Source organism: Pygocentrus nattereri, chromosome 22 (genome assembly GCF_015220715.1).
Source record: "Pygocentrus nattereri isolate fPygNat1 chromosome 22, fPygNat1.pri, whole genome shotgun sequence".
NCBI lineage: Eukaryota > Metazoa > Chordata > Actinopteri > Characiformes > Serrasalmidae > Pygocentrus > Pygocentrus nattereri.
The window spans coordinates 13,319,723-13,342,334 of record NC_051232.1 but is presented as its reverse complement, the minus strand read 5'-3'; the positions used below and the strand labels follow the sequence as shown (position 1 = coordinate 13,342,334).

The window sequence follows — 22,612 nt, the reverse complement described above, 5'->3', positions numbered from 1 at the left end:
AGTGTTCATTCCATATATATCAATGTTCATTCTATATATATCAATGTTCATTCCATATATATCAGTGTTCATTCCATATATATCAGTGTTCATTCCATATATATCAATGTTCATTCTATATATATCAATGTTCATTCCATATATATCAATGTTCATTCCATATATATCGGTGTTCATTCCATATATATCAATGTTCATTCTATATATATCAATGTTCATTCCATATATATCAATGTTCATTCTCTATATATATCAATGTTCATTCCATATATATCAATGTTCATTCCATATATATCGGTGTTCATTCCATATATATCAATGGTGATTCCATATATATATCAGTGTTCATTCTATATATATCAATGTTCATTCCATATATATCAATGTTCATTCTATATATATCGGTGTTCATTCCATATATATCAATGTTCAATCTATATATGTCAATGTTGATTCCATATATACATCAGTGTTCATTCTATATATATCAATGTTCATTCCATATATATCAATGTTCATTCTCTATATATATCAATGTTCATTCCATATATATCAATGTTCATTCCATATATATCGGTGTTCATTCCATATATATCAATGTTGATTCCATATATATATCAGTGTTCATTCTATATATATCAATGTTCATTCCATATATATCAATGTTCATTCTCTATATATATCAATGTTCATTCCATATATATCAATGTTCATTCCATATATATCAGTGTTCATTCCATATATATCAATGTTCATTCTATATATATCAATGTTCATTCCATATATATCAATGTTCATTCTATATAATATCAATGTTCATTCCATATATATCAGTATTCATTCCATATATATCGGTGTTCATTCCATATATATCAATGTTCATTCCATATATATCAATGTTCATTCTCTATATATATCAATGTTCATTCCATATATATCAATGTTCATTCCATATATATCGGTGTTCATTCCATATATATCAATGTTCATTCTATATATATCAATGTTCATTCCATATATATCAATGTTCATTCCATATATATCAGTATTCATTCCATATATATCGGTGTTCATTCCATATATATCAATGTTCATTCCATATATATCAATGTTCATTCCATATATATCAGTGTTCATTCCATATATATATCGGTGTTCATTCCATATATATCAGTGTTCATTCCATATATATCGGTGTTCATTCCATATATATCAATGTTCATTCTATATAATATCAATGTTCATTCCATATATATCAGTGTTCATTCCATATATATCGGTGTTCATTCCATATATATCAATGTTCATTCCATATATATCAGTGTTCATTCCATATAGATCGGTGTTCATTCCATATATATCAATGTTCATTCTATATATATCAGTGTTCATTCCATATATATCAATGTTCATTCCATATATATCAATGTTCATTCCATATATATCAGTGTTCATTCCATATATATCGGTGTTCATTCCATATATATCAATGTTCATTCTATATTATTTCAATGTTCATTCCATATATATCAGTGTTCATTCCATATATATCAGTGTTCATTCCATATATATCAGTGTTCATTCCATATATATCAATGTTCATTCTATATAATATCAATGTTCATTCCATATATATCAATGTTCATTCCATATGTATATATCAATGTTCATTCCATATATATCAATGTTCATTCCATATATATCGGTGTTCATTCCATATATATCAGTGTTCATTCCATATATATCAATGTTCATTCCATATATATCAATGTTCATTCTATATATATCAGTGTTCATTCCATATATATCAATGTTCATTCCATATATATCAATGTTCATTCCATATATATATCAGTGTTCATTCCATATATATCAATGTTCATTCCATATATATCAGTGTTCATTCCATATATATCAGTGTTCATTCCATATATATCAATGTTCATTCCATATATATATATATCAGTGTTCATTCCATATATATCAGTGTTCATTCCATATATATCAATGTTCATTCTATATATATCAATGTTCATTCCATATATATCAATGTTCATTCCATATATATCAGTGTTCATTCCATATATATCAGTGTTCATTCTATATATATCAATGTTCATTCTATATATATCAATGTTGATTCCATATATATATCAGTGTTCATTGTATATATATCAATGTTCATTCCATATATATCAATGTTCATTCTCTATATATATCAATGTTCATTCCATATATATCAATGTTCATTCCATATATATCGGTGTTCATTCCATATATATCAATGTTGATTCCATATATATATCAGTGTTCATTCTATATATATCAATGTTCATTCCATATATATCAATGTTCATTCTATATATATCGGTGTTCATTCCATATATATCAATGTTCAATCTATATATATCAATGTTCATTCCATATATATCAATGTTCATTCTATATATATCAATGTTCATTCCATATATATCAGTATTCATTCCATATATATCGGTGTTCATTCCATATATATCAATGTTCATTCTATATATAGCAATGTTCATTCCATATATATCAATGTTCATTCTCTATATATATCGATGTTCATTCCATATATATCAATTTTCATTCCATATATATCGGTGATCATTCCATATATATCAATGTTCATTCTATATAATATCAATGTTCATTCCATATATATCAGTGTTAATTCCATATATATCGGTGTTCATTCCATATATATCAATGTTCATTCCATATATATCAGTGTTCATTCAATATATATCGGTGTTCATTCCATATATATCGGTGTTCATTCCATATATATCAATGTTCATTCCAAATATATCGGTGTTCATTCCATATATATCAGTGTTCATTCCATATATATCAATGTTCATTCCATATATATCAATGTTCATTCCATATATATCAGTGTTCATTCCATATATATCAATGTTCATTCCATATATATCAATGTTCATTCTATATATATGAGTGTTCATTCCATATATATCAGTGTTCATTCCATATATATCAATGTTCATTCCATATATATCAGCGTTCATTCCATATATATCAATGTTGATTCCATATATATATCAGTGTTCATTCCATATATATCAGTGTTCATTCCATATATATCAATGTTCATTCCATATATATCAGCGTTCATTCCATATATATCAATGTTGATTCCATATATATCAGTGTTCATTCCATATAAATCAGTGTTCATTCTATATATATCAATGTTCATTCCATATATATCAATGGTCATTCCATATATATCAGTGTTCATTCCATATATATCAGTGTTCATTCTATATATATCAATGTTGATTCCATATATATATCAGTGTTCATTGTATATATATATCAATGTTCATTCCATATATATCAATGTTCATTCTCTATATATATCAATGTTCATTCCATATATATCAATGTTCATTCCATATATATCGGTGTTCATTCCATATATATCAATGTTGATTCCATATATATATCAGTGTTCATTCTATATGTATCAATGTTCATTCCATATATATCAATGTTCATTCTATATATATCGGTGTTCATTCCATATATATCAATGTTCAATCTATATATATCAATGTTCATTCCATATATATCAATGTTCATTCTATATATATATATCAATGTTCATTCCATATATATCAGTATTCATTCCATATATATCGGTGTTCATTCCATATATATCAATGTTCATTCTATATATATCAATGTTTATTCCATATATATCAATGTTCATTCCATATATATCAGTGTTCATTCCATATATATCGGTGTTCATTCCATATATATCAATGTTCATTCTATATATGTCCATGTTGATTCCATATATACATCAGTGTTCATTCTATTTTATCAATGTTCATTCCATATATATCAATGTTCATTCTCTATATATATCAATGTTCATTCCATATATATCAATGTTCATTCCATATATATCAATGTTCAATCTATATATATCAATTTTCATTCCATATATATCAAAGTTCATTCCATATATATCAATGTTCATTCTATATATATCAATGTTCATTCCATATATATCAATGTTCATTCTATATAATATCAATGTTCCTTCCATATATATCAGTATTCATTCCATATATATCAGTGTTCATTCCATATATATCAATGTTCATTCTATATATATCAATGTTCATTCCATATATATCAATCTTCATTCTATATAATATCAATGTTCATTCCATATATATCAGTATTCATTCCATATATATCGGTGTTCATTCCATATATATCAATGTTCATTCCATATATATCAATGTTCATTCTCTATATATATCAATGTTCATTCCACATGTATCAATGTTCATTCCATATATATCGGTGTTCATTCCATATATATCAATGTTCATTCTATATATATCAATGTTCATTCCATATATATCAGTATTCATTCCATATATATCGGTGTTCATTCCATATATATCAATGTTCATTCCATATATATCAATGTTCATTCCATATATATCAGTGTTCATTCCATATATATATATCGGTGTTCATTCCATATATATATCAGTGTTCATTCTATATATATCAATGTTCATTCCATATATATCAATGTTCATTCTATATATATCAATGTTCATTCCATATATATCAATGTTCATTCCATATATATCAATGTTCAATCTATATATATCAATGTTCATTCCATATATATCAATGTTCATTCTATATATATCAATGTTCATTCCATATATATCAGTATTCATTACATATATATCGGTGTTCATTCCATATATATCAATGTTCATTCTATATATATCAATGTTCATTCCATATATATCAATGTTCATTCCATATATATCGGTGTTCATTCCATATATATCAATGTTCATTCTATATATGTCAATGTTGATTCCATATATACATCAGTGTTCATTCTATATTATCAATGTTCATTCCATATATATCAATGTTCATTCTCTATATATATCAATGTTCATTCCATATATATCAATGTTCATTCCATATATATCGGTGTTCATTCCATATATATCAATGTTCAATCTATATATATCAATTTTCATTCCATATATATCAATGTTCATTCCATATATATCAGTGTTCATTCCATATATATCAATGTTCATTCTATATATATCAATGTTCATTCCATATATATCAATGTTCATTCTATATAATATCAATGTTCATTCCATATATATCAGTATTCATTCCATATATATCGGTGTTCATTCCATATATATCAATGTTCATTCCATATATATCAATGTTCATTCTCTATGTATATCAATTTTCATTCCATATATATCAAAGTTCATTCCATATATATCAGTGTTCTTTCTATATATATCAATGTTCATTCTATATATATCAATGTTCATTCCATATATATCAATGTTCATTCTATATAATATCAATGTTCCTTCCATATATATCAGTATTCATTCCATATATATCGGTGTTCATTCCATATATATCAATGTTCATTCCATATATATCAATGTTCATTCTCTATATATATCAATGTTCATTCCACATGTATCAATGTTCATTCCATATGTATCGGTGTTCATTCCATATATATCAATGTTCATTCTATATATATCAATGTTCATTCCATATATATCAGTATTCATTCCATATATATCGGTGTTCATTCCATATATATCAATGTTCATTCCATATATATCAATGTTCATTCCATATATATATATATCGTTGTTCATTCCATATATACATCAGTGTTCATTCTATATATATCAATGTTCATTCCATATATATCAATGTTCAATTTCTATATATATCAATGTTCATTCCATATATATCAATGTTAATTCCATATATATCGGTGTTCATTCCATATATATTAATGTTGATTCTATCTATTATTATATTATATTATATTCCATATATATCAATGTTGATTCCATATATATATCAGTGTTCATTCTAGTGTTCATTCTATATATATCAATGTTCATTCCATATATATCAATGTTCATTCTCTATATATATCAATGTTCATTCCATATATATCAATGTTCATTCCATATATATCGGTGTTCATTCCATATATATCAATGTTGATTCCATATATATATCAGTGTTCATTCTATATGTATCAATGTTCATTCCATATATATCAATGTTCATTCTATATATATCGGTGTTCATTCCATATATATCAATGTTCAATCTATATATATCAATGTTCATTCCATATATATCAATGTTCATTCTATATATATATCAATGTTCATTCCATATATATCAGTATTCATTCCATATATATCGGTGTTCATTCCATATATATCAATGTTCATTCTATATATATCAATGTTTATTCCATATATATCAATGTTCATTCCATATATATCAGTGTTCATTCCATATATATCGGTGTTCATTCCATATATATCAATGTTCATTCTATATATGTCCATGTTGATTCCATATATACATCAGTGTTCATTCTATTTTTATCAATGTTCATTCCATATATATCAATGTTCATTCTCTATATATATCAATGTTCATTCCATATATATCAATGTTCATTCCATATATATCAATGTTCAATCTATATATATCAATTTTCATTCCATATATATCAAAGTTCATTCCATATATATCAATGTTCATTCTATATATATCAATGTTCATTCCATATATATCAATGTTCATTCTATATAATATCAATGTTCCTTCCATATATATCAGTATTCATTCCATATATATCAGTGTTCATTCCATATATATCAATGTTCATTCTATATATATCAATGTTCATTCCATATATATCAATCTTCATTCTATATAATATCAATGTTCCTTCCATATATATCAGTATTCATTCCATATATATCGGTGTTCATTCCATATATATCAATGTTCATTCCATATATATCAATGTTCATTCTCTATATATATCAATGTTCATTCCACATGTATCAATGTTCATTCCATATATATCGGTGTTCATTCCATATATATCAATGTTCATTCTATATATATCAATGTTCATTCCATATATATCAGTATTCATTCCATATATATCGGTGTTCATTCCATATATATCAATGTTCATTCCATATATATCAATGTTCATTCCATATATATCAGTGTTCATTCCATATATATCAATGTTCATTCCATATATATATCAGTGTTCATTCTATATATATCAATGTTCATTCCATATATATCAATGTTCAATTTCTAAATATATATCAATGTTCATTCCATATATATCAATGTTCATTCCATATATATCAATGTTCAATCTATATATATCAATGTTCATTCCATATATATCAATGTTCATTCTATATATATCAATGTTCATTCCATATATATCAGTATTCATTACATATATATCGGTGTTCATTCCATATATATCAATGTTCATTCTATATATATCAATGTTCATTCCATATATATCAATGTTCATTCCATATATATCGGTGTTCATTCCATATATATCAATGTTCATTCTATATATGTCAATGTTGATTCCATATATACATCAGTGTTCATTCTATATTGATCAATGTTCATTCCATATATATCAATGTTCATTCTCTATATATATCAATGTTCATTCCATATATATCAATGTTCATTCCATATATATCGGTGTTCATTCCATATATATCAATGTTCAATCTATATATATCAATTTTCATTCCATATATATCAAAGTTCATTCCATATATATCAGTGTTCATTCCATATATATCAATGTTCATTCTATATATATCAATGTTCATTCCATATATATCAATGTTCATTCTATATAATATCAATGTTCATTCCATATATATCAGTATTCATTCCATATATATCGGTGTTCATTCCATATATATCAATGTTCATTCCATATATATCAATGTTCATTCTCTATGTATATCAATTTTCATTCCATATATATCAAAGTTCATTCCATATATATCAGTGTTCTTTCTATATATATCAATGTTCATTTCTATATATATCAATGTTCATTCCATATATATCAATGTTCATTCTATATAATATCAATGTTCCTTCCATATATATCAGTATTCATTCCATATATATCGGTGTTCATTCCATATATATCAATGTTCATTCCATATATATCAATGTTCATTCTCTATATATATCAATGTTCATTCCACATGTATCAATGTTCATTCCATATGTATCGGTGTTCATTCCATATATATCAATGTTCATTCTATATATATCAATGTTCATTCCATATATATCAGTATTCATTCCATATATATCGGTGTTCATTCCATATATATCAATGTTCATTCCATATATATCAATGTTCATTCCATATATATATATATCGTTGTTCATTCCATATATACATCAGTGTTCATTCTATATATATCAATGTTCATTCCATATATATCAATGTTCAATTTCTATATATATCAATGTTCATTCCATATATATCAATGTTAATTCCATATATATCGGTGTTCATTCCATATATATTAATGTTGATTCTATCTATTATTATATTATATTATATTCCATATATATCAATGTTGATTCCATATATATATCAGTGTTCATTCTAGTGTTCATTCTATATATATCAATGTTCATTCCATATATATCAATGTTCATTCTCTATATATATCAATGTTAATTCCATATATATCGGTGTTCATTCCATATATATCAATGTTCATTCCATATATATCGGTGTTCATTCCATATATATCAATGTTCATTCCATATATATCAATATTCATTCTATATATATCAATGTTCATTCCATATATATCAATGTTCATTCCATATATATCAGTGTTCATTCCATATATATCGGTGTTCATTCCATATATATCAATGTTCATTCCATATATATCAGTGTTCATTCTATATATATCAATGTTCATTCCATTTATATCAGTGTTCATTACATATATATCAATGTTCATTCTATATATATATCAGTGTTCATTCCATATATATCAATGTTCATTCTATATATATCAATGTTCATTCCATATATATCAATGTTCATTCTATATATATCAATGTTCCTTCCATATATATCAATGTTCATTCTATATATATCAATGTTCATTCTATATATATCAGTGTTCTTTCCATATATATCAATGTTCATTAATATTTTCTTATTTGGCTTGCCAAAGAAAAAGCGTTCTAGGGAAAAGGGTTTAATCATGCAAAATGTTCTTGTATTCATGATTTTTTACAGCTAAATGAGCACTACTTGTTGAACATGGGTGTGGCTTGATTCCTAAATGAATATTTCTTAGCTATATTATGCAATGAGGGGTGATAAAATATGCAGTTATGGTGAAATAAGATCCAGGGGCAGTCAATGTCCACGTAGCACGTCAGTAAAACATCTTTGAAACGGGTCGTGTGCAACATAACACGAAAGCCCTGTTTCGCAATGACTTAGAACTGGCATGCAGACTGCAGGTCACTTAGCAACAGTGTGTTATTTACATTTATAAGCGGCACAGTTAAAGGTCAAATCTGCAACAAGAGACTGTCAAACACTAAAGCTGGGAAGATGTAGTCGCTTTTCTTTCTAATTTTCCTGTTCCACCTTAAATAGTGCTGCATGTACATTCGGCACTTCAGTTAGAATTTAAGGTGGAATGGGAAAATTTGAACAAGAAGCTGGAGAATGAGAAGCGAATTCAGCCTCGTAAAACAGTCAAACGTTAAGAAACATTTTACAAGAAAACATTACTGTTCTAGTTTTGAGTAAAGGTTTTCTGACGGAGATGGGAGGATAGCAATTACAGCTGAGCTGAAGCTTAAATCAGAGCAAATTAAGTGTGCATTTTTGTTCATTTTTGTAACCTAACTTATAGAAAGTACAAAATGGCTCTTCTTAGCATCTGGATTGTGACTCCTGAACAACCTGCCTTTAATGCAGAGCCAGTAGGATTTCTCACTCATCCAGGTGTGTTTTTGTTATGTGCTGCCACAGACTGTCCTGGCGTAGCACTTACCCACTTCCAGGTTCCACCCTTTGTATTCCGTCAACATCACTTAAATCAAATGTTTAGATGTTTAGTTTTTGACATTTGTGAATAGATTCAGAATCGTTCACGTCCGCATCGCGATGCATCTAAGATTTTCAACTCACTTGCCTGTACTATTCAGATGCTCCTGAAAGCTTTTATTAGACATGTTTAGAAGGGAGTTGGAACCACACTTTCCAGGGCAGTAGAGTGATATTGTCACTGATGAAGTGTCACAGCACATTTAGAGTTTTCATTTAAATTATTGAAAGTAATGCATATGTTCCAATAAAGCTTATGTTGTCCACTCATATAGCTTTAGCAAATCAAATTTAGCAAATGAGATTAATCATATTACATTTTTTGTTGTCTGTTTTGTTGCTTCTATCAGATCTTCTTCTTCTTCTTCTTCTTCTTCTTTCGGCTGCCCCCTTTAGGGGTCGCCACAGCGGATCAGCTGCCTCCATCTTGCCCTATCCACTGCCTCCTCTACTTTTAAACCAACCATCATGTCCACCTTCACTACATCCATAAACCTTTGACCAATATATCCACTATTCCTCCTCAACACATGTGCAAACCATCTCAACCTGGCCTCTCTTGCTTTATCTCCAAACTGCTCCAAACTGCTCTTCACTGTCCCTCTGATCTGCTCATTTCTAATCTTGTCCATCCTTGTCACTCCCAACGAAAATCTGAGCATCTTCATCTCCGCCACCTCCAGCTCAGCCTCCTGTCTTTTCGACAGAGCCACAGTCTCCAAACCATACATCATAGCAGGACGCACTACTGTCTTGTAAACCTTCCCTTTCACTCTTGCTGCTATCCTTCTGTCACACATCAGCCCTGACACCCGTCTCCACCCACTCCATCCTGCCTGCACCCTCTTCTTCACCTCTTTTCTACACTGTCCATTGCTCTGGATGGTTGACCCAAGATATTTGAAGTCATCCACCTTTGCCACCTCTACTCCTTGCATCTTCACCTTTCCACCTGCCTCCCTCTCATTCACACACATGTATTCCGTCTTGTCTCTACTGACCTTCATTCCTCTCCTCTCCAGTGCAAACCTCCACCTCTCCAGATTCTCTTCCACCTGCTCTATACTCTCACCACAGATTACAATGTCATCTGCAAACATCATGGTCCATGGAGCCTCCTGCCTGACCTCATCTGTCAACCTTTCCATCACCATTGCAAACAAGAAGGGGCTCAAAGCTGCCCTCACTTCCACCTTACCAATTCTCTGCACTTCCCGATCCACTATCTCTCCCCCCATTGTCCTCCTCTCTCTCTCGTTTTCCTCATTCATTAGTTCTTCAAAGTACTCCTTCCATCTACTCAACACTCTCTGTTCACTCACTAGTACATTTCCCTCTCTGTCCTTTATCAGCCTAACCTGCTGTACATCCTTTCCAGCTCCATCTCTCTGTTTAGCCAAGCGATACAAGTCCTTTACTCCTTCTTCACTGTCCAGCCTCTCATACAGCTCATCATATGCCTGAGCCTTTGCCTTTGCCACCATTCTTTTCGCTATGCGACTAGCCTCATGGTACTCCTGCCCACTTCCTTCATCTCTCTGGTTATCGCACTTTTTCTTAGCTGCCTTCTTCTTCTGAATACTCTCCTGGACTTCCTCATTCCACCACCAACTTTCCTTGTCTTCTTCCCTCTTGTTGCTTCTATCAGATAATCAGTATAAACCGGAACCGCTGGAGGATTCAACTGCGAGTGAAGACTCGAGTGATGATTCTTCGTCTACTGATGAAGAATCCCTTTCAAGTGAGGAAGACTCGCACAAGAAAAAGAAGAGACACAAGATAAAGAAAATGAAATCCAAGAAGAAGAAGGTTAAGCATAAAAGAAAGGAAAAGGACAGGAAAAAACGAGGTATGTATATATCATAAGCCACACTAATCCTGCCTGCTGCCATGTCTTAAATGTGAGAGGGACTTTACAGTGATTTCTATTTTCAATAAGCAAAAAGTAAATAAGTTATTCTAAATCCATTGCTGTAGGTTGTTTGTGTTACATTGATTGTCCTTATGATTTTTAGATTTTATTTATACTTTATATGGAAATACATAACCAGTCAAAATAATAAACAGTACCTCAGCTGACTGGCCAGTTTTCTGCTCTGGCTAGGTAAAAGTTAAGCTGTTGGCCATCCCAGCCATTTTCTCTGGGTGCAGGTTTTTAACTAATCTTTAAAATTAAGCTTATGTTATGAGCTTAGCAGGGCAGATTTCAGTTTTAAAAATGATAATCATACTGAATTAGAAATTATTTTTGACTTTTTAAATTTTTATTTATTTTTTTATACTTTTTAAAACTGTTTTTTAGGTATTAAAATAAACAATTAACTTGGTGAATGCCTTGATAAAAAATTAATAGATGAATTTAATCCAAAAAAAATGGTTATCAGCAGCATTATTTTCTTTCTTTCTATGTTATATTATTGCAGTTGAATTTCATAGCTCATAGTTTAATTGGGGTCTTATGAAACCTGGAGATTACCAGCACATCAATAAACCATACACATGGATCAAAAGAATGGACAAATAAAATAAAATAAAAAATAAAAATGTGTAAGTGTGTGTGTTTCAGTTCAGTTCCGAGGTGTTCTCTTCTGCATGCAATTGCTTTATTTCCTGTTTCAGAATTTGACTCGCCACTCCTTACCGGAGAAATCAGTCCTGCTATCAGAGCTGTTAGATCACTCAAGGTTCCCCGTGTTCAAGAAACCTGACAGGAGGAATCAGGACCGTTCGAGTTGATGATGCCAAAGGGAAGGGATTCCACACTCTGACACTGTTAGGCTGTCTCAAGGCTCCAAAGGGGTCCAATAAAACCCGACCAAAGCTCAGTAAACGCATTCAGTGTCAAAATGGAGTTCCAGGGCTTCTTGGATGTGATATCTCACTCAGATAAAACTTAATATCTGACAGTGTTCTAATTGAATTAGAACAGAGAGCTCAGCTGAGCGAGCACAAAGAGGAAAAAGGGAAGAGGAAGTTCGTACCAAACCTCAAGTCATGAGTGTGGTAGTAGGGGCCTGAACCTGATTGGCTAGTACTCTTTAGTTCAAAGAAGTAAAATTAATATGCTTATATAATTTTTATTACTGTGAATAATTAATTATTAACTGTCTACAAAGTCTAAGTTTACAGTGATATAAGATTTTAAGTTAAATTGGATTATCTGAAATTCAATATTTTTATGATTTATGTTAAGGTATATGGTATATTTATATCAATTTTGCATTTTGGAACGGATCTGGGTTACACATACACTGATTTTTTATTATAGAGGACCTAGAGGAACACATGCAGAAAAATGGTGTAGAGAATAACAGCTTAAATGTTGTATTTTGCAGTGATCACTGACATCAAAAATTAAGGCAGAATAGTAAATAAACTAATAGTTTATCAGCATTTCCTAGCTCCTCTAGTCTTGAAGACATCACACTGCTTTATTACGCTTACCATCCTGCATACTATCCACAGTTGTTTTATTCTCCACACATTTTCTAACAGAAAAATGCAATAAAAGCTCACGGGGTTACAAATGGGGCCTGAAGTTAACATTTGAAGCATGTAATCCATTCAAGTGGCATTTTTTAAACTTGTATATTGCTGTGTATTTTAATTCAAGTCCCAGATATTCATGATGGCATCATTTAGCATGTTTGCTATCTTTTAGCCTGTTAGCAAGCTGACCAGCTTAGTTCTAGTTAAGAAGACAAGTTGTCAGCCCTTCAGTTTAAAACAACAACAACAACAACAAAATTATTCTTACTTCATCAGCACACATTAGGTGGTCCATGCAAGCAGCATAAGATTCAAAGATTGTTCCATTAACAGCACACATTTTAGAACTGGAATTATCCGTTTTATAAAGGAACTTAATTTTTTGGTTATTATTAATAATAAATTATTTTCTGGAAAAAAAATGCATTTTATTCTATTGTTTATTGGCTCATGGCTTATTGCTGTAATATACTTTTGGCTGTCTGTTTTGTTTTAATTTAGCAAATAACATTGATGATGTGAACACTACTGCCTGTGAGACGGTTCGCTTTTGCTGGCCGTGGAATATGGCACCCTGTACCTAACGCTAGTCAAGACACCTGCCCTCTCACAGAAGCCTTGCATATACATATATTTAGGGTTAAGGCAGGCTAAGGAGAACATATTTACTATAGTGGCATATATACTAAAATTGGATCAATAAGTTAAGTGATACTTTTGTAATCCCACCTCCGCATTTAACTCATCCGTGAAGTGAAACTCCACATACACACTAGTGAATACACACACACACACACACACACACACACACACTAGGGGCAGTGAGCACACTTGCCCGGAGCGGTTGGCAGGCCTATCCATGGCGCCCAGGGAGCAATTGAGGGTTAGATGTCTTTCTCAAGGACACCTCAGTCATGGACTGTTGGCACTGGGGATCGAACCTGCAACCTTCCGGTTACAGGGCCAGTTCCCTAATTAATCATGTTTAGTACTTCCTTTGCGTGCAATGTCTGCGGCTTACAGACATCTTCTCTGGTGATGCTCTGCCAGGCTTGCACTGCAGCCATCTTCAGTTCCTGCTTGTTTCTGGGGCTAGTCCCCTCAAGTTTTTTTTTTTTTTAGCATGTGAAAGGCACACTCGATGGGATTCAAATCAAGTGACTGAAGTGGCCAGTCAAGCGTTTTCTAGTTTTTATCTTTTGCTGTAGGATGCCAATGAGTTTGGAGGGATTTTCTTGAACTTGAGGTGGTAAGATGTTTCCAGTCACCTCAGAACTTGTTTTGCTATGGCCATCAGCAGCCACATCATCAATGAAGACGAGTGAGCCAATCCCTGTTGCAGCAGGCCTAGGCCATAAAAGCCCAACCACCGTGTCTAACCAGCATGCATCATACTGAGCCGTGCAGTGAATGGTCAGTGCACAGTCTTAAATTGCTCAAGTCTGTATTCTGCTCGAGGAGAGCTTTTAGTAGATTCAATGAAGTCACAGAAGGACTTCTCACTGAATGGCCTATTTTCATATGGGTCAGGGATAATGTAGGGTGCAAAGCATCCCATCACATGCTCTTATATATGTTTTTCCATCCACTCTGATGGATTTACAGAGCTATTCTGCTCTCCTGAACTCTCAGTTCAGCTCTGTAGGTGGCAGTAATGCACCTTATACTGACCTGCCAACTGCCACTCAGACAAAAGAAGAAGAAGCATTTAGAGTTGTTTGACAACACTCTTGCTCTTCTTGTTGAAACCTTTGGGTTTTATACCTTTTGTAAGTACTTCTGTTTTTTTTAAAGACTGGATTGTTTGATACATCTATAACTGGTCCTGTTGCAGTCATTTTGTCTGGGTTTTAAAGGGTTTTTTTGTTATGCTAACCTGCTAATACTAACATACTATTTTACAAATAGCACTCTTTTTACAGGCCATGCTTTATCTATATAATTGTATGTTTAGATAGGGGAGATTTATATGATTACTTGTGCATCCGTTTGGCTCTGGTTGTAAGAGGATCTTTAATATTGCAGTGTCATGTTGGGCAGTCAACCTGCATCAGAACAGTCAGCTAACCATCTGAAGCTGTTTGAAAGGTTTTCAGTACTCTAGACAAGCTGATTGGACTGATTTATTCACTTGTCAAAGCCTTTTCATATTGTGTTCAATACCTTTAAGTATTCTTGTTGTGTGTGTATAGCGATTACATTAGCTGCAGTTTCACAAACGCCTGAACTTGTGTTCAGCTGTTGCAGCTGGCTGAGTTTAGGGTTGGGGTTAGGTTTTGGATAAAGTTAGGTAAAGTTAGGTACTTAGTAAGGTTAGGTTTTGCTTAATAGATGTACATTATAAAGTCTACTTCATCTGACATCAATAATACATCTTCTTAATGCAAGTAATGTATCAACAGTACATCTATGTACCTCAATTTATTCATTCATATACTGCTACTTCACTGATATGTTGTTATGGTGTTACTGATAAACTGATAATAAAGAGTTTATTAATCATCTACAAAGAACCACTTAAAATGAAATGTTACCTTGTTTTTAAATGAATGATTTAAACCAGTCTGAAAGTGTGCCTGAGCAGCACCTAGTTTTCAAGATGGTGGAATAGCATCTTGTGATCAATGGTATCAAAAGCTGTGCGAAGGATAGAAGGAAATAGAAGGATTTTATTCATCAGTGCTTAGCCTGAAGTCATTCACAACACACGAATGCTGTCTCAGCAATGAATATAGAATGAAAACCTGAATAAAATTTCTCAAATAATTTGTTTCATATTAGACATGCTTTCAATTGTTTGAAACTAAATTTACTAAGACTTAGAAAAGAAGGGTTTGAAATTGGTCTAAATTACTGAGTACAGTAGGATACATTCTCAGCAGCCTGAGCTATGCTATGTCTAATCAAGGCTGTTTTATTTTGAAAAACCTGATTTAGGCCCTATGAATAATTACTGGTTTGTCATTGTAAATAATGAACAAAAAACAAAGATGCAAACATGGTGTTCTTCTGGGCTCTGTGCTAAGGCTTGAATAAAGAAATGTTTGTCCATTAAGCCACAGGGACTTTCACAACTCACAACAGTCACCTACATATGAGCTATAGATAAGCAGTCATAATTTTCTCCTACTTAATGCTATCATAACTGACTTTTTGCTCATTGGCTCTAAGAAAAATAGTGTCTTAAATTGTACCATGAGTCTTGATAGATATTGTGTTGCATTAAGAACATCTGTCAAGAACCAGTCAAAAGATGCTGAGAAAGTACATCAGTAGTAGTAATATGTCAGTATGGTATGTCAGTTGGATTACTGCGATGTACTGCTGGTGGATGCTCCTATGGGTTTCTGAGTTAGATCCTGTGTGTACAAGCCACAGCAGCAAGGGCTCTTTATTACAACTGAGAAGATTAATTGTATTAGATTTGTTTTATCTGGCTTGCACTGGATATCAGTTCCATTTTGTGCTAATTACAAAATTCTATTGATTTAAAAAGAAATACATGACATAAACAATGGTGGGCTAAATGGACTCACCAGTCACCAAACCTTTTATAATTTTCTTGTTGAGTTAATGCAGGTTTCTAAATGATATCAAAGGTCAAATAATGTAGCTTTGTTGATGACACCAAGGGTCAAAAAATCTACAGCAATAGAAGCATTTGCATGTAGAGCTTGGAAATGACAGAATAATTGACCAATTAAAATTCAGTTACTGTGACAATTTCTGTTAACTTGTCAGCCTTTTTCTACTTTTGTATACTTTAATCCCTGACCAACCTGTGTTTATCACACGTTTGTCGAATTTGACATTTACTTGTACCTTTTTTTCCCTTTTAGCAGGAGATGCCAGAGGAATGCACCTGAAATGTAGAGCCTTCATGTGAGCAGATGGCATCCAGAAGCTCTGGTACTCAGCAGACATCATCTGATACTCTCAGCAAGAATACGTCTCGCAGAAAAATGAAGAAAATTGCAGAAAAACAGAGAAATCACCACTGCTCTGAGTGCGGAAAGAGTTTTATTGACAGATTTCATCTCCAGAAACACCAGCACATTGACACAGGTGAATATATATGTGTAGAGTGTGGGGAGAGTTTTAATCGCATGAGTAATCTCCAAGTGCACCGACGCATTCACACAGGAGATCAACCGTATCAATGCTCAGAGTGCGGAAAGCGTTTTAATGTACAGAGTAATCTCCAGAGACACCAGCGTGTTCACACAGGACAGAAACCATATAACTGTTCAGACTGTGGGAAGAGTTTTACTGCACAGAGCAGTCTCCAAAGACACCAGCGCATTCACACAGGAGAGAAACCGTTTTATTGTTCACAGTGTGGATTGAAATTTAATCAAATGAGTCATCTTCGAGAACACAAGCGCATTCACACAGGAGAGAAACCGTTTCAGTGTTCCGAGTGTGGAAAGAGTTTTAATCAAAAGAGTGTTCTCCAAAGACACCAGCATATTCACACAGGAGAGAAACCGTATTATTGTTCAGAGTGTGGAATGAGTTTTACGGTGCAGAGCAGTTTCCAAGAACACGAGCGCATTCACACGGGAGAGAAACCGTTTCAGTGTTCCGAGTGTGGAAAGAACTTTAATCGAAAGAATGTTCTCCAAAGACACCAGCGCATTCACACAGGAGAGAAACCATATAACTGTTTAGTGTGTGGAATGGGTTTTACAGTGAAGAGCAGTCTCCAGAGACACCAGCGTATTCACACAGGGGAGAGACCGTATCAATGCTCAGAATGTGGGAAGAGTTTTTCACACAGTGGTTCCCTCAAAAAACACCAGAGCCTTCACCCAGGAAAGAGAACTGAACACGGGGTCAGACTTTTACACTGCATTTCAACTTCCTTAACCTCACGACAGCAGATAAACCAAAAGCAGTAAAGTGGGGAGGATTAAACTGACTGGAAATTAATCTCCCAAAAAAGGTCAACTCTAAAGAAGACACGTTTTCCTTGTTTTTTCCATCACAGTTTTGTTTCTTTTTTTGTACAATATCAACGTGGTATTGCTAATACAAAGTTGTTATAAGAGTATTATTATATTGAAAATGATATTCATTTGTAATAGTATTAGTTGATGTGCAATATCAAAATGATGCTAGCTGGGTGGATAAAGTACAGTATACTATTTTAATCGCCCTCTTAGCATATGTAATACAGCACTGAAGAACATAACTCACAGTGAGAGTTGGTCAGGCTGAAGTACAGCCTGTGTGTGTGTGTGTGTGTGTTATGTTTGCTGCTCTACTTAGTTGTCAAAATTCAATTTACCACCTTAGATGAAGTCTCTTTTCATGAATAATATGTGGTTTGATGCATAATTTTCATATATTATTTTGATTGCAAAAATAATTTGATTAATGCAGTAATTATGTTCTAGTATTTTTGTTTGCATAGATTTAATACACCGTTATAGGCAATATTTTGACTAGCCCCTCAGTCTGGTACAATTAACCCCATGTTCGGACATGAAAATGTGTATAAGCAGTGAAGAGGGTGAAGGTTCAGAAAACTTTGTAGCTGCGTCCGGCTGCATTATTCGTAAAATAACAATTCTAGTAGTTTTAGCACAAAGTTCTGGAGCCCTCTGAAACTAAAATACAGGGCGAACTGTTTTGACCATTTTTGGTTCATTGAGTTAAAATATCTGTGCAAATACCAGTTTATGTCTAAATATTGTACTATTGTCTAGGTGTGTTGACTTGTTTGTCAAACTCTATTGAATACCATTCCAATGTCAAAAAGTCAGTGTGTATGAATTATAGCAAACCCTTTTGCGAGCCCACATCTATTGTAAATAGAGGTCTTTAAAACATTACTCATCATTTAAACTGTGATTCATCTGCTAAAAGACCTACAGTATATGGCTCCATAAAACATTTGCTGCTTGGACCCTCATGATTGCCACTGTTCAGCTCTCATAGCAGTTAGGATATAAAAAGTAACGTGTTCTACAATTTCAAATGCAAATTTATTGGCTTGTTTGTGAACAATGATCATTTCCACATGACAACCATTATTCAACCCATTCATGAAAAGCTAAAAAAATCGAATGATTCAGATATTATGAGAAAATGAAACCTCTTCTGCTCACAAAATGTGTCTCTCTTTTCACTTTTTGTAACATTGAGTTCTTATTGGCCCATAGAAATAATAATCTGTGGGTTGATGAGCAGCTAATGTGCTGTTGTGTTTGGGGTAGAGGAGTGACTCTCAATTCTTCACCTTTCTTCCAACTTCCAAAATTAAAATACTCCTCCAATCCTCATGACTAATATAAAATATTCAGCATTCAAAATGGCAAGTTGCCTCTCAAGGTGATGAGTTTGTGTGTATGCGTCTGTCGTGTAACATTTCCACTCAGAAATCGGCATCAGAGTGATATATCTTCAGATTCTTTTTTGACTGAAGGCAAGCAGAAGTCTTTAAATTAGCAAAAGTATCTGTTATATAATGTCACACATCTCACATCAAGAACCTTTACTGTTCCTTTACCTACTTAGATCATTGGTCTCATGTTTTTAAGAGAATATGAAATTTAAAATACAATACAGTACAGTATAATACTTTATAGAGAAAATGTGTGAACTGGTTCACCTCTGTGCAATGCTTTTTCACGTTAAATGCCATCCAATCAGATTTTGGAAACATTTTTCTCAAACTACTGTAAACTCCACACTTCCTAACTTAACTAACTAGATTAACTCTGCAAACAATATTAAATGACAAACACTGTTATTTAGCTAGCCAGTGTAAATGTGCCTTTCAGAACATTTAGCAACAGTCAGTCAGCAAAACTTGTCTAAACATCTTGCACAGCCGTCAAATTCATAAAAACTCTTATATGGACCAGGACTACAGTATGAACAAAAACATTTAATTTAGCTTCTGAAGTTGTGACATTCGCGCAGCCAGTTACATGTAGTTATACAAACTTCACAAGATACCTCTGTAGAATGCTTTAAATAATTTTAGATTTAACAAGATAATTAACAGCAATCATTATACCACTTGTTGAGGTATAGGGATATTTAAACAAGTCTTTTTACTTACAAAATGAATGAACCAACCAATACTTGCATGTTGCAGAACTTTAATAGAAGCCTTGTGATACCACAAGGACCATTTAAACATGCAGTGGCATGTTTGAAAGTTAATGAACTTGAGGGAAAGGCGAGTATTGAATTTCTCAAAGATTTTATGTGAAACGGTTTATAAAGCACAGTAGCTCAACTCTGTTTGCCAGTAAGATGAACGCCGTTAAAGCTCCACTCTGGTACACACCAATTTAAGTTTCTTGAGTGTGACTTGAGTCAACATGCATTTGTGGCACTTAAAAGAAAAAAAACATTTTTTTTAAATTATAGCTGGACTTGGTCAAGACCAGAAAGGAAATTTGGACGGTTGGCAGAGCCTCAAACAAGTACAAGTACAAATACTGGTCCAAGACAAGTCTGAGACAGTTAAAAAAGGTCCTGAGACTAGACTTGAGCTCTACAGCCCTACTTTATGTGTGCATATGTGTAAGCAAATTAAGAAAACGGCTTGGCACTTTGTGATGATTTTCTGCACACTGATTTTGAGTGCTATCATTGTCCTTATACTTACATGCATCTGCCTGTGTTTTTATGATAGCTGTTATGTCATTAATGTTTAGGAATGTAGATTTTTACATTGTAAACATGTTCATTTTGATGTATTGATCTGCATACAATAAATGTGTAAATGTAAATATTCCAATCGAATCATGAAAACAATCCCTGTGTATGACAACAGATAGTGCTGCATGTATGTATGCACGTAATAATAATTATAATAATTATTTTATTTATATAGTACTTCTCATGCCGGTGACAGCTCAATGTGCTTAACAGACAGGTGATAAAACATAGTTATAGAAGAGATCATTAGTATTTGATTATAATCAGACAAAAATGAAGAAGATTATATTACAAGATAAACACCAGGAGACAGTCAGTTAAAAAGAGTTGCTAGTTTAAAAAGAGATGTTGTTAGGTGCTTCTTCAAAGTGAGCACTGAGCTTGACTGTCTAATAAAAGGTGGCATTGAGTTCCACAGTTCAGAAGCATAATAACAAATAAATAACTGCCTGTCCATGTTTTCTGTATTTTTGCAGAGGGTATCTGTAGAAGGCCACTATCTGCAGATCTTAAACTACGTACGGGAACGTAAACAGACAGACCCTCTGTGATGTAAGCAGTTGCTAGGTTGTTTTGAGCTTTAAAGTCCAGTAGCAGAACCTTGAAATCTGTCCTGAATGATACAGGCAGCCAGTGCAGTTCTTTTAAAACAGGAGTGATGTGAGCTGTCTTTTTTGTTTACGTTAGGATGTTGTAAGGGATGTATAGTTTTCTTAGGAAGTCCAGGAAGAAGAGCATTACAGTAGTCAAGTCTGCTTGTAACAAATGCATGAACAAGTTTCTCTGCGTCGCTCTGAGATAGAAAAGGCCGAACTTTAGTGATATTTCTTAAATGATAGGAAGCTACTTTAGTGACCGTGTTTATATGTGGGGTAAAACAGAGCTCTCAGCTTTCAGAGTCTGAGATCACACCAAGGTGTCATACTTCAGGTTTGGTTTATGAAGCTAAAGAACCAAGTTTCTTAAAAATCATTTTTCTCTGAGTTTCTGGACCAGTCATCAGTAATTCATTTTTTCATGATTTAATTGTAGAACATTTTGCAACATCCACTGAGAAATATCTGACACACAGCTGGTTAGTCTGTCTGCAGAGTCTTGATCTTCAGAAGGAATAGAAATGTTGACAGAAAACAATTAAAAACCATCTTAAGGAATGAAGTAGGAACAGGGTCAAAATCACATGTGAATGAATTTAGTTTGTTTAAAAGAGGTCCTCATAGTTGACAACAGAAAAAGATGTCATTACTGATGTAGCTGCCCTGTCAGGAACATTATAGGACCTTGTTTGAGTCTGCTGAGCTACACCCTGTTGTATTAGGTCAGTTTTATTTTGGAAATTAATTGCGAACTCTTCACAGATTTTAGGAGATAAATCAC

At 32.5% G+C, this 22,612-nt stretch overlaps 1 protein-coding gene across 1 annotated transcript; it reads left to right on the top strand.

Annotated features, from left to right (window-relative positions):
- The first annotated feature begins 15,237 nt into the window (after positions 1-15,237).
- LOC108410678 (gastrula zinc finger protein XlCGF7.1-like) lies at positions 15,238-20,913 on the top strand. The gene is made up of 2 exons (XM_017681880.1): positions 15,238-15,324; positions 17,395-20,913. The coding sequence occupies exon 2, from the start codon at positions 17,446-17,448 to the stop codon at positions 18,454-18,456; it is 1,011 nt and encodes a 336-aa protein (XP_017537369.1). The 5' UTR covers positions 15,238-15,324; positions 17,395-17,445; the 3' UTR covers positions 18,457-20,913.
- Positions 20,914-22,612: the final 1,699 nt, after the last annotated feature.

Excerpts from the sequence above, each read along its gene's own strand:
- LOC108410678 (XM_017681880.1), top strand. The coding sequence starts at position 17,446 with ATGGCATCCAGAAGCTCTGGTACTCAGCAGACATCATCTGATACTCTC.